The sequence below is a fragment of the Triticum urartu genome, chromosome 7A (assembly GCF_056163025.1).
Source record: "Triticum urartu cultivar PI428250 chromosome 7A, HENAU_Tu73, whole genome shotgun sequence".
Taxonomy (NCBI): domain Eukaryota; kingdom Viridiplantae; phylum Streptophyta; class Magnoliopsida; order Poales; family Poaceae; genus Triticum; species Triticum urartu.
Genome location: NC_141879.1, coordinates 746,396,009 through 746,408,537, shown reverse-complemented (window position 1 = coordinate 746,408,537; position 12,529 = coordinate 746,396,009). Strand labels below are relative to the sequence as shown.

General features: G+C 47.5%; 1 protein-coding gene across 1 annotated transcript; it reads left to right on the top strand.

The window, feature by feature from the left end:
* Window positions 1-4,760: 4,760 nt before the first annotated feature.
* LOC147962710 (uncharacterized) lies at window positions 4,761-5,165 on the top strand. Its single transcript, XM_087536399.1, has one exon. It carries the CDS (start codon window positions 4,761-4,763, stop codon window positions 5,163-5,165), a length of 405 nt encoding a protein of 134 aa, XP_087392525.1.
* Window positions 5,166-12,529: the final 7,364 nt, after the last annotated feature.

Here is a 12,529-nt window from a genome sequence, read left to right as displayed (position 1 = left end):
AGCATTGTCGAACTCAGGGAGGATGATCCGAATAGGATCCGGCAGGGGGACGTCTTCTACATAAAGCCATTCTGAAGGCCAGTCTTCGGACGCCTTCTTTGGGGTTCCGGATAGATACCCGGTCCCGGTGATGCGCCACACTTCGGCTCCGTCCACTTGATATACTGACCCCTTCTGAGAACGGGGCACAAGGTAGAACAGCTTCTTCCACAGCGCGAAATGCGCCTCGCAGCCCAAAAACAGCTCGCAAAGGGCTACGAAGCCCGCGATATGCAATATGGAGGCAGGCGTAAGGTTGTGCAACTGGAGGCCGTAGAACTCCAGGAGCCCCTGGAGAAACGGATGAATTGGAAATCCGAGCCCTCTTATCAAATAAGGGACAAGGCATACCCGCTCTCCTTTGGAGGGATTGGGGACGCTCTCCGCTTGCTCTCCGCCATTATAGGTGGCGAGTGTCGGTGTCAAAACTGGCGGATCTCGGGTAGGGGGTCCCGAACTGTGTGTCTAAGGCGGATGGTAACAGGAGACAAGGGACACAACATTTTACCTAGGTTCGGGCCCTCTTGATGGAGGTAAAACCCTACGTCCTGCTTGATTAATATTGATGATATGGGTAGTACAAGAGTAGATCTACCACGAGATCAAGGAGGCTAAACCCTAGAAGCTAGCCTATGGTATCATTGTTGTATATGCTATCGACTAGCCTGGCCCTGGTTTATATAATGCACCAGAGGTCTAGGTTAACAAGAGTCCTAGCCGAATACGCCGGTGGGGAGAAGTCCTTGTCTTGATCGCCAAGTCTTTGTGAAATCTTCCTTGTATGCGGTAGCTGTCTGAACTAGCCCATGAGTATACGGCCATGGGGGGCCTCGGCCCAATATAATAGATCGGGAGACGACGTGGTGAGTACCCCCTAGTCCAGGACACCGTCAGTAGCCCCCTGAACCGGTCTTCAAGTTGGGGACGCTCCTCAATTCTTCCGAACTGTTCTTCATCTTCGGTCGTCGGTCTTGAAAACTAGTTCAACAAATCTTTTTTATCTTCGATCTTGAGGATCGCCGAAATGCATTCGACGAGTTTACACGTCGGGTATCCGAGGAGCCCCTTTAAGTTTCCGGCCTTTACCAATGCCTTTTTATTTTTATGCCACACCTCGGGTTTGAAGTTGTTCCCGGGCGGCGGCGTCCTCTTGCGTCCGAGCTCCAACGCCAGACTGTATTCGAGGTATCTTTTGCAACCGAGCACCAACGCCGGACCGCTTCCCAGCTCTAACGCCGGAATGTATCCGAGCTCCAACGCCGGACTATGTATCCGAGCTCCAACGCCAGACTGTATATCCGAGCTCCAACGCCGGACTATATCCGAGGTGTCGTAAATCACCTTGGTTCAAAGAAGTTTGAAGGAGTTTAGCCGAGCTTAATGCGGGAAATGTCCTCTATAGAGCCAGCCACTAGCGCCCGAGCTTTATGCCGGGCTGCTTCCGAGGTGGTGCACCACCCCGAATGTGGGCCGATTTTTGTCAATATTTTTTATTGGTGCAATTTATTCTCTGTCGAGATATATAGCCAGTAGCCCTCAAGGTGGGTATCGGTCTAAAACCCGAGATGCAGATGAAGGATGACATAAGACCGCTGATCCCAGTAGCCGCTGAGACTCAGGTTGATTTGCAAAATCGGCCTGAGGATCAAGTCCTAGCTCGGCAGAATACTTTGAGACACTAAAAGCGGCATGCTCAGTCCTCGAGACTCAGGTTGGGTGCGGCCGACCAACCTGAGGATCAAAATCTCCTCGGAAACTATATTGCACATAAAATTTTCTGCATTGAACAGGCAATGCAGTAGCCCCCGAGACACTAGTCAGGTGGCAACACCAGATCAGGGGATCGATGTGCCCCTTTAATATTTGTAAATAATAAGCCCGAAGCCCAGTAGCCCCCGAGCCTTAATGCGGGCACGGGTGGCTGAATTAAGGATCGATATCCATAGTAAAATCACAAATTATGTATAATGACTCTATGTATCTAAGTACTTTACGTCATTAATGCTCGGATCTGCATTGTACAAAACTTTGTTGACCGACCATCGGCTTCCACCTCCTCGGCCAGTAGCCGAGGAGTGTTTGTCCTACTTTATAAATCCTTTATTAGGGCAAAGATTTACGACAAACAAGGCAATCTGGCCAAACGATTTTATAAACAAAGGTACGCAGATAGATATGTTATATTACTGTTTAACAGAAGAAATGTCTTCCAAAGAAAATAGTCCCGCTATCGGTTCCTTTCTTTGGGTTGTCATGCTAAGCATGATCATGAAACCTCAGCTCCAATGTAAAAGCAAAATATCGAGGATTTAGTTTGGGAGGCTAGTTAATAGCCCCCGGTAGTGTTCGGCGATAGCCGAGGTCAAGCCGTAAACACTTCGGCCATTGTTATGAATGACCCGTCATTTAACACCGTCATCGGATCGCTGACCAGTTTACGCTTATTGTGACAGTCAGTTTTCGGCTTTCTCCACTGAGGTGCTTAACCATGTGAGCTGGAAGCACAATCGCAGTGGTTCTCCCTTTGCACACCTAGCCGAACAAAGCGGAACGTAGGAGGCAAGCGCAGGAGCCGGGCAACCCAACTATTGACCGAAGACACAATTCGAAACCGATGCATATATAGCAATATTCGAGAATGTTTTTGCCGAATCTCTAAAGGTGTCCGGCATTGCACTGCGAGACTTGTGCTGAAAACACACAAATAGGTTAAAAGTGCCATAAGCTTGGAAAACCAAAAAACGCCAGTAAAAACTTGACGTCCGAACAAGATCAAGTGTTCGGTGCCAATCCGAAAATTGGCCTTAGCAAAAGAAGTGCTTCTGTCGTGCTTTAACATGATACATCCTATCTCAAGACTTCAAGCGGGTCAGCCTACGGCTTCGACCTCCAATCCCAAGTGCCGACCATCATTGAAAACTATAAAAGCGCTAGCTTTCGGCTTCACCCAGTCTGAGGTCCGGCTCGGGTGACCTGATCGTGACAATCGCAGAGGTGCTCCCTTTACTTCCTAGCCGAACAATCGGGGACGTAGGGGTAAACATAGGAGCGAGGCAACCCAGTTTGCAAATCGCTTAAGTCAATATGGTGCATATTGTGGTGTAATACACGAACAAGGAACGAAGCCGTACAAGTATAATCATATGCAAGAGGAAAAAGCTTCATGAAGGAAGCCCCCAAGTAAACAGCGTATTTGAATTTGTGTGTCACAAACAAAGTTTGGACAAGGAAAAAAATTTACAAGCAACTTTTTTCCAAAAAAGTATAATACTTGGTCGAACCGAACACAAGTTAAAAATTTAAAACTTTGAGCATGAAGGCAACTTAGCTGGTTAATGTGTTCGGTATTGATGACGCGGTCCGAGCTTGATGCGGGACAAGGTGTCATCCCCCAAGCCGGTCCCGAGGTGGCGGAGCAAAGAGCTCAGCACTCCGAAGTGGTGACATAGCACGGTCAATGCAGGCCGATAGAGTGATGCCGAAGTCCCCGGCATGGGGTAATGAAGTGTTGACGAAGCCCCCCGTCCAGCCGAGGTGACGCCAAAGGATATAGTCCGGCTGGATCATTTTCCTGTGCCATATAAAATAGTGCAAACCGGAGATAATAGTAATAATAATAAAAAAAATCGTTGCATAATCAATAATTTATGTAAAGTGAGTAATAGAAGAAATATGGTCTGGCCGAAGTCAATGTCGATGCAGGGCGTCGGCGTGATGCGGTAAGGGCGTGGCAAAGCCTGAATTCACAGGTCGGTCAGAGTTCCGGATGCGGCATTCGCCGGACTATGTCGCTGACCTTGCACTTCCGAGCCGTGGGCCTCCACCTAGTGAAACTAGACTAAGAGTACCAGTCGTCATGTCGTACACACAATAGCTAGGAATACTGCCATTAACACGGTCACGACAGTCGCTGCACCCGCACAGGTCGGCACCGACGATATCCCTCTTCATGTGCCAGTCGACACCCAAGATATACAAGGTTCCCTTGTGGGAATCTTGGGTGGCAGTGCTCCAATGGCCCGAACGCCCTGCAGCAACTTCTGCCGACAAAAAGAACCTGGCCTCCAAGGTGCTTCACCTCTGACCACTGGCCCTTGGCCAAGTCTGCCTCAAACACGTGCAAATTCATCGCCACCGATGATCATATACCACGAAAGCCGTGGCCTTTTGGCGAGTGTTGCTCCGCCGTACCTTCAGCTTCCTTGGAGGGATGCTCCATCGTACCATCAGTAGCTTTTTCTTGTCAGATGATACGATTAGGTGGCGGACGATATTGTTCAGTGGTTGATTACTGCCCTCCATGGATTGGTTCATCACATGCTCCCTGCGATGACCCAAGAGGTCATGGGAGAAGAGCTCCCCCAAGCGCGTGACGGTGAAGATCGGTCCGACCAGTTTGAGGAAGTCGTGGCGTGGGAGAGACCCATTGTCGATGAGATGCGATCCGCTGGTAGATATTGTACCCTAGTTTTTAATAAGTTCGTAGTAGAATATATGTACTACACGTACGGTTGATGGCTGCAACGTACGACGTTGTTGGTTTAGCTACGACTCTACGTACACATTGCCATCACCTGATCCAATCCGTCAGACGTACGTGATCATAGCTTGTACGTCATACATTGCCATCAACTGATCCAATCCGTTATATATATACACCGATCGCTCGATTTCGTTGTTTAACAAACCCTAGCGCGAGCCAGGCGGACGGACGGAGGGATATGGGGATCGTGGATGCGTTGCTTACATCGGCCGGAGCAATAGGCAAAGAACTAGGCCAAGCAATAACGACAAACATGGAATTCATCAGCGACAAGAACTGCGTCGAGCAGCACGTGGCCAACGGCGGGTGCATCGACGAGTTCATCACGGCGGTAGACGAGTGCCACCCCAGGCAGATCAAGACTCGGGAGGACCCTGCCGAGCGCGTCCTCGACGTCGATGCGTGTGTCAAGGCCACGGCGGCGCTGCGTCAGTGCTTCGAGGGCAACCGCCTGTGGTTCGCGCAGCAGTACATACGCCGCATGGACGAGGGCCTCGACGAGGACCGGAAGCCATCGCCGGTTCAGGTGGAGGAGGAAGAGCTGAAAAGGTTCAGGTGGTGGACTGGCATGAGGAGAAGCTAGGTTGATATATACCTATGAACGGATTGTTTTTTAACCCCGCTATGCTTGGATTGTGATGAGTGTTGATTGGCGATCAACTAATTATTGTACTTTTCCTTTTTTTTAACAGCCCATCATACATGTCTGCATGCCCTTTATATAATCTTAATGTTATAGATCAGATTGGTTAGCGGTGATGGTGGAGTTTGTATCTATACTTGATATAATCGACTCTTTGTTTTGGCTGGGCTTTCTTTCTAAAATTCTAGAGGTTCTCTATCCGCACAATAAACACTTGTTTGTGTTTCCTGCGAGCCTTCGCGACAATATTGCAGTATTACGGTTGCCTATTGGAACCTCTATATATACTCATACTTACTTACAAAAGAGCAAACATTATCTTTTCTAAACGCAGCTTACGTCCGCAACCTCCAATTCCGTGATTATCGCCCACCTTTCCACTTGATTCCTTTCCTACTCGATCCCTTCTCACCATCGAGACCCCCTTCGCCCTCCTCTCTCCTCCAACAACCGGATGGCAAACCGTCCCTTCTCTAAAGGTCCTTTCTCCACCATACCTCGCTTGGATGAGGGTCTCGACGAGGACTGGAACCTATCGCCGGAGATGGTGGAGAAGGAAGACCTGACCCGGTTCAGGTGATGGATTGGCATGAGGAGAAGCTAGGTTGATACTTATGCATGGATGGTGATGTAGCTTTCCTTTTCTTTGAACAACCCATCATACAAGTCTGCATGCCCTATATGTAATCTTAATGTTATAGAACAGATCAGTTAGTGGTGTTTGCGGAGTTTGTATACTTGCTCTGAATTCTATAAGTTCTCTATCCACACAATAAACAGTTGTTTGTGGTTAAACACTTATTCGCTGTTCCAGCCAGCCTTCCACAATATTGCAATATTATGGTCGCCCGTTCGAATCTGTCTATATGTACTACTTATAAAAGGGCAAATCTTTTCTAAACGCACGTTACGATCCGCAACCTTGTTCCGCGATTATCGTCACTCGTACGCGTGCACATTGGCGAGATCGCTCGGATCAGGCGCCTGGGTGCGTGTACAGGCAGGTGATGGCTGCGTTGTCCGCGTGCGGAAGGCGTGCATGCTGAGCGAAGGGGTATGAACCATGGAGAAGTTGGAATACAGTAGATATTACACTAATATAAATAAAGAAAATGAATTCACAATAGTACCATAAGTGGTTTTTCTCGTGTTGACATTCTTCCTCGGAGTGGTTTTCTATCATATGTTTAAGCTAACTTGTTTGGAAGGTGATATTTGATGGTATTATTTGGTTGTGAGTTCGATGTGACACAAATGCACAACTAATTCTTTTTATAATCTGCTTGATTTGTTGATATCAACAACATGTTTTAACACCCCCTGCCCCCCCCCCCCCCAAACACGAATCGTTCTCGTCCTTTCCTCTCGCTCCTGAGGTAGCGTAAATGAAGATCTGTTTCCCTCTGTCCAGCGCCGGCGGCGAGGCCGCGGGCTTTCCCTACCTTCGTCTGCCGCTCCGACGGCGGCAGGGTCGGCGTCTTGTAGATAGGTTAGGGTTAGGTTTTTGCGGCGTTGCCGCTTGTCGGCACCGGTGACGCACCCGTGAATCAAGCTGCCGCGACGGTCCCCATCTCGACGTTACTCCCCAAGGCGGCATCGAAGAGTCGATGGCGTGTGTTCCTCATTGGTCTCTCGGCTTGACGAGGTTAGTTATCTTTGGTCTGGGCTGGCCGTTGCAATCCTCTATCACGGTTGCTGCGACGGCCTGAGCGGGATTGCATATAGCTTGGCGTTGGGTTTGTGGTTGACGGCAGGCAGCCCTTGTGTCTTTCTTCGACTTCGTCAGTTGAAGACGGTGGTGCAGGCATCTAGTGGGAGGCACGGGGAAGTACCCCGGCCGACGTGGCACATAGGAGATTTTTCGAGCAACGGACAATTTCATCGGCTCACAAAGCGACTTTTCTCGCGATGGTGCTCCTCTGGACCATGGCTTGAAAGTTTTTCGTCTCCTTCCTGTCCGGCGGCGTTTCATCCATGGCCGAGGTCGCGATGGTTGATGGATGTTTTTTGCAGAGTGACCCCCTAGAAGTCAGTTGTATTTTCTATTTTAGCGGGGTCTTTTTTGCAATTGTATCGGGATATATGTCCTCCCGGCTCTGCCTAGAATTGGGCTGCGTGTGGTGTTGTAATCATGATTTATTATGAACACATGGTTTCCATAAAAAAACTAACTCTTTTCATTTTATTGAGGCAATTATTATTTTTAGTTGATTCTAGGAAGGCCCATACAGGGCTCCTAGCCCACAAAATAATTTCGGTGGAGCGTTTGTGGCCCAGCCTGGTGGGACGGCATTAATTACTCCCTCCATTTCCTTTTACAAGACCACTATCAAAAATATATTTTGCATCAATATAAGGCCACCAACAGTAATCGAGGCAAAAATTAATAATATTTACTCGTACTAGCAACTTTTTAATGCTTACATGCATGTAGTCATAATGACACTCAGCCACTTCCTTCCCATTCATTCGTTGCATGCTTGTGGTGTATTAATGATCCCAGTTAACGAAAAGAAAAGTTGACTTGCAAAGGAGTCATTAAATTCTATATTGATACCTATAATATGAGTTTGTGACCTTGTATAAGGGAATGGAGGGAGTGTTTACGACCGATTCGATACATGTATGAACGTGCATTTGCCTAAAAAAATATGAACGTGCGGGCGAGGTGTGATAAAAAAAAGATATGGAGGGACGTAGCTTCTAGGCCTTCTTCTCGACACCGTGGAGGCAGCCCAAGCATAGGCCCAACTCAGCGAAGGACCCGGCCTGGTCGAGGTGAGAGAAAAAAGAAAGCATCCCTCGACGTACAACGAAACGGGACGCATTTTCTCAAATAAGAAAAAACGGAAAAATCAGACGAACTAAAGTAGGTAACACGCATGGTTGCAACGCACGTAGCGTGCATGGATTATAGTACACGACAATATTTTGACTTGACCGACGGTGCAATTAATCGACAAACCCGATCGTTGGTAGCTGTTTATTCTATATAAAGAGAAAAGAAGAGAAGAGAAGAGAAAATACATAGCGATTGATTGATTTTGTTGTTACCCCAAGCTAGCTAGTTAACGCCATGAGGTTCTTTACATACATGGAAGCCATGAAATCACTAATTAAGGAGTACTCCATGCAAAGATCACTCTCATCTTTTCAGGTTGTGACACATGGCGTGCTGCATGTGCGTCACTTGTTGCAACCTGGAATTTTTCTCTTTTGTCATAGATTCATTTATTCAAAATATTTTATCTTTTAAACCGTGCGTCCAAATCTCGAACCGCTTTCACGGTTGGACTCCTCGCGTCGAGATCTTCAAAACTAGATCTCATGTTGATACGTTTTGAAGACCTTTTTTTTCACCAAAAAAACCGGACAAAAAAAACCGAACCAGGAGCACAACCTTTTTTCCTTTCCGAAAAAGGCATGGTCATGCCTTCCGCGAAAATACAACCATGCCTCTCACGGAAGCAAAACCGTGCCTCTCGTGAAAGGAAAAAAAACGTATTTTTTTTCGTTTTCCGAGTGCCTCTCGCGAAAGCAAAACCCGCCTCTCGTGAAAGAAAAAGAAACAAAAAATGAGTTTTCTTTTCTGTTTTCGACAGGCACATGCGTGCCTCTCGCGAAATGGAAAAAAAACTGAAAACACGTTTTTTTCATTTTCGAGAGGCACCGCGCTTTCACGGAAGTTTAAGAAAAAAGCTAAAGAAGACCGGTGGAAAACTGAAAAGTAGAAGAAACCCGCTTAAAAAACCGAAAACGCGTGCGGAAAATAAAAAAATACAAAATACGGTGCAAGCACCCAGAGTGTGATACGTGGCGGCGGCTGAGAGCGCGTGGCACGCTCTCAGCCCACCCACAAATGATCGTTGCGAGGCTCTCGAAGGAACGCTCCTTAACTAATTGCTCCCTCGAATTCGATGCATATACAAATGTGCATTGCCTAAAAAAGTATACGAACGTGCGGGCGAGGTGCGATAAAAAATAATACGTATGAACAGGCGTAGCTTCTTGGCCTTGTTCTGGACACCACGGACGCAGCCACAGCATAGGCCCAACTCAGCGAGGGACCCAGCCAGGTCGAGGTGTGAGAAAAAAAGAAAGCCCTCGATGACGTACAAGGAAACGGACCGCGGACGTGAAAATCAGACGTGCCAGAAAAGGTAACACGCGCGCTTGCAACGCACGTATCGTGCATGGATATAGTACACGGTAATAATTTGTCTTGACCGACGCTGCAATTAATCGCCAAACCCTATCGTTGGTAGTTATTTCTTCTATTTATATAAAGAGAAGAGAAGAGAAGAGACATAGCGATAGATCGATTTCGTTGTTACCCCAAGCTAGCTAGCTAGTTAACGCCATGGGGTTCTTTACATACCTGGAAGCCAGCCATGCATCACACGAAGCGTCGAAGGCCGGCGCCAGGTGCGACGAGAGGCTCGTCATGCATCGCGTCACCGACGGCGGGTGCTTGGACGACTTCAACAAGGCAATGGAAGTGTGTCGCGGCATCTACAGTCCCGAAGCTTCAGAACGCGACATTCGCCGAGGCAAGGCCAAGCGCGTCGTGGACGTGGAGGCTTGCGTCAAGGCCACGGCGGCGCTGCGCGAGTGCTTCGCCAGCAACCCCAAGCTTTTCAAGCACCAGTACCTCCGCCGCATCGACGAGGGCCTTGACCAGGACACCAAACCGTCCGAGTGGCAGATTTATCAAGATGAAAAAGCCATCTTCAGGTGGTGGACTGACCTGAGGAGAAGCTAAGCCAAGCTATCCTATGCATGCATGCATCGCCTATATATACTCTTGTACACATAGATGGGTTAGATCGATTATTATATTAGCATATTAGTTGCTGGGATATGATAGGCACAAGCTATTTCGGTGTTGAATTGTCTGTTGCTTTTAGTTGTTGAGTTTTTGGCTATAGATGAATTAGATTAGATCTATATAATATTAGCGATGAAGTTAGTATAGATATAATAGGCAAAAGTTAGTTCTGTGCTTCATTATGTTTCTCTCTATATGCATGATACCATTCGCTATGCATATGCATCGCAACTGAGGGCAATAGATCTTATAGAGTATAGACATTGTCAATTAAACGTTGGAGGTATGTCTGCGTTGGACTATGTTTTTCTTTCAATGTATGTGCACGGTATTCTTTGTTCCCAGACAATTAGTGCAAAATCATCCGGCCAAAACAGCATAACAGAGACGGTTCATCAAACTCTTTGGTGCGCATATGCATCACAAGTGACGCTGATAGACTTATACAAATACTCCTAGACTAGGATAATTAAACGTTGGAGTTTTATTTTATGTGCATGTATTCATGACCTATACTACTCCCTCCGGTTTTAACTGTTGGACAGTGTATTTTCGGATGGATGAACTATAAAATTGATATCATACACAGAATTTTCTTTGTCATTTGTGTTTTTCTAAAATATAACCATAAGTATATGGAGGGAACGTTCGCTCGCTAGACGTTACACACGACATCCTTGTGGCCTTTCGATCACAAAACAAGCTGCAGGCATGTATTGATATAGAAAAAGTGGCAAGAGTAAAAATAGTTTGAATACTATCCGTCGACGACCCTGACATGCCACTCCTCCCACGATGAAGCGGTGGTGTGGTCGCCCGAGTGAGGTTCATCTTACCCTGTCTTGTCAACTAACTAATGACATTAGGGCATGTACATTAGTTTAGACGCCTGCAGTCCGTAAAAGTTCTCCACATCATCTATAAACAGCAGGGTAAACACCATGTACAATAGCCTGTATTTTTGCTATACCCGAAAATTATGAACCGAAGTAAAAAATCCCACGTTCGACAATCCATTTGGTTCATGGGGCATGAAAAGGACGGTTTCGACGGGAGTATAGAAGCCTCAGCGACAACGGGGAAAAGGCTGTTGGTAAGAGCATCTCCAGCCATTCGGACCCTCATCGCTGTCGGAGAGCATGATAGACTCCGCCCTCGTCGCGGCCGCGGCGCAGCTCGGCGATTTCTTCCAGAGAACGGCACTGGCGCTCGCGGGGAGGGGAAGGGACATGGTGGCCCTCGTTTATGACAAGGTTGCCGTCGCGGCTACGCCGACGGAGCGGCGTCTCCTGCAGCTCGGGCTTGACGGGGACGAGTGGCGCCGCGGACCCGGTGGAGCGGGAGCCAGAGGATGACAGGTCCATGTGCCTCGTCAACCAGGAGCTTCCGCGGCTGCGAGAGAAGGACGACGCTGGGTACTCCAGCCGTGGCTCGTTTGCCTCCCTCGATGTGCGCCAGGACGGCGGAGAGAGTTCGCCCGGGCGTGCCCTACCATTGACGGCAGCCCTCCGAGTTGTGGCGGCCCCTCGGCGCCGGGCCAGCGCCGGTCACCGTTGGTAGACGCAAGCTGCTCGATATCCTATGCATGCATGCATCGCTTATATATATACTCCTATTGATAGGTGAGTTAGATCGATTATATAATTACCATACTACTGGATATAACAGGCACATGCTATTTCGGTTCGAATTTTCTTTTGCTTTAGTTGTGGAGTTTTCCGGTATAGATGGATTAGATCGATCATATTACCGACGAAGTTAGTATTCTGGATGTAATAGGCACAAGTTATGGCTGTGTTGGATTATCTTTCTTTTTAGTTGCGGACTTTCTCGGTATGTGCACCATATCCATACTTAGTACAGCCTTGTTTCGCTGACCACTAGTACAAAATCTTTCGGCCAGAACAGCATAACAGAGGCGGTTCATCAAATCATTCGCAACTGATGGCGGTAGATTTTACAGACTTGGTCAATTAAACGTTGGAGTTCTCCCTTCGTCTTTAACTGTTGGACAGTGCATTTTCGAACGGATGAAGTATAAAATTGAAAATTGGATATCATACACTGAATTTGTTATGTAATTGTGTTTTTTTAACCGTCGAACACCTCTCTTCTTATCTTACTAATAAATGCTAATTTTAAGTATATGGAGGGAACGTTCGCTCACTAGACGTTAGGAACGACTTCCTTGTGGCCTTTCGATCACAAAATAAGCTGCATGCATCTACTCCTATTTGATATAGAAAAAGTGGCAAGAGGAAAAATGTTTTGCACACTATCCTTCCACGGCCCCGACCTGCCACTTCTCCCACGATGGAGCGGTGGTGTGGTCGCCCTGTTTTGTCACCTACCTACTGACAATACTGCATCAAGCCAATGCATCGATTTCTGAGTAAGAGAAGGCCACTGAACCCAACAGCCGCTCAAATCACATCATGGATTTGACCTTCTGATATTTGAATATTGGACTTATAAA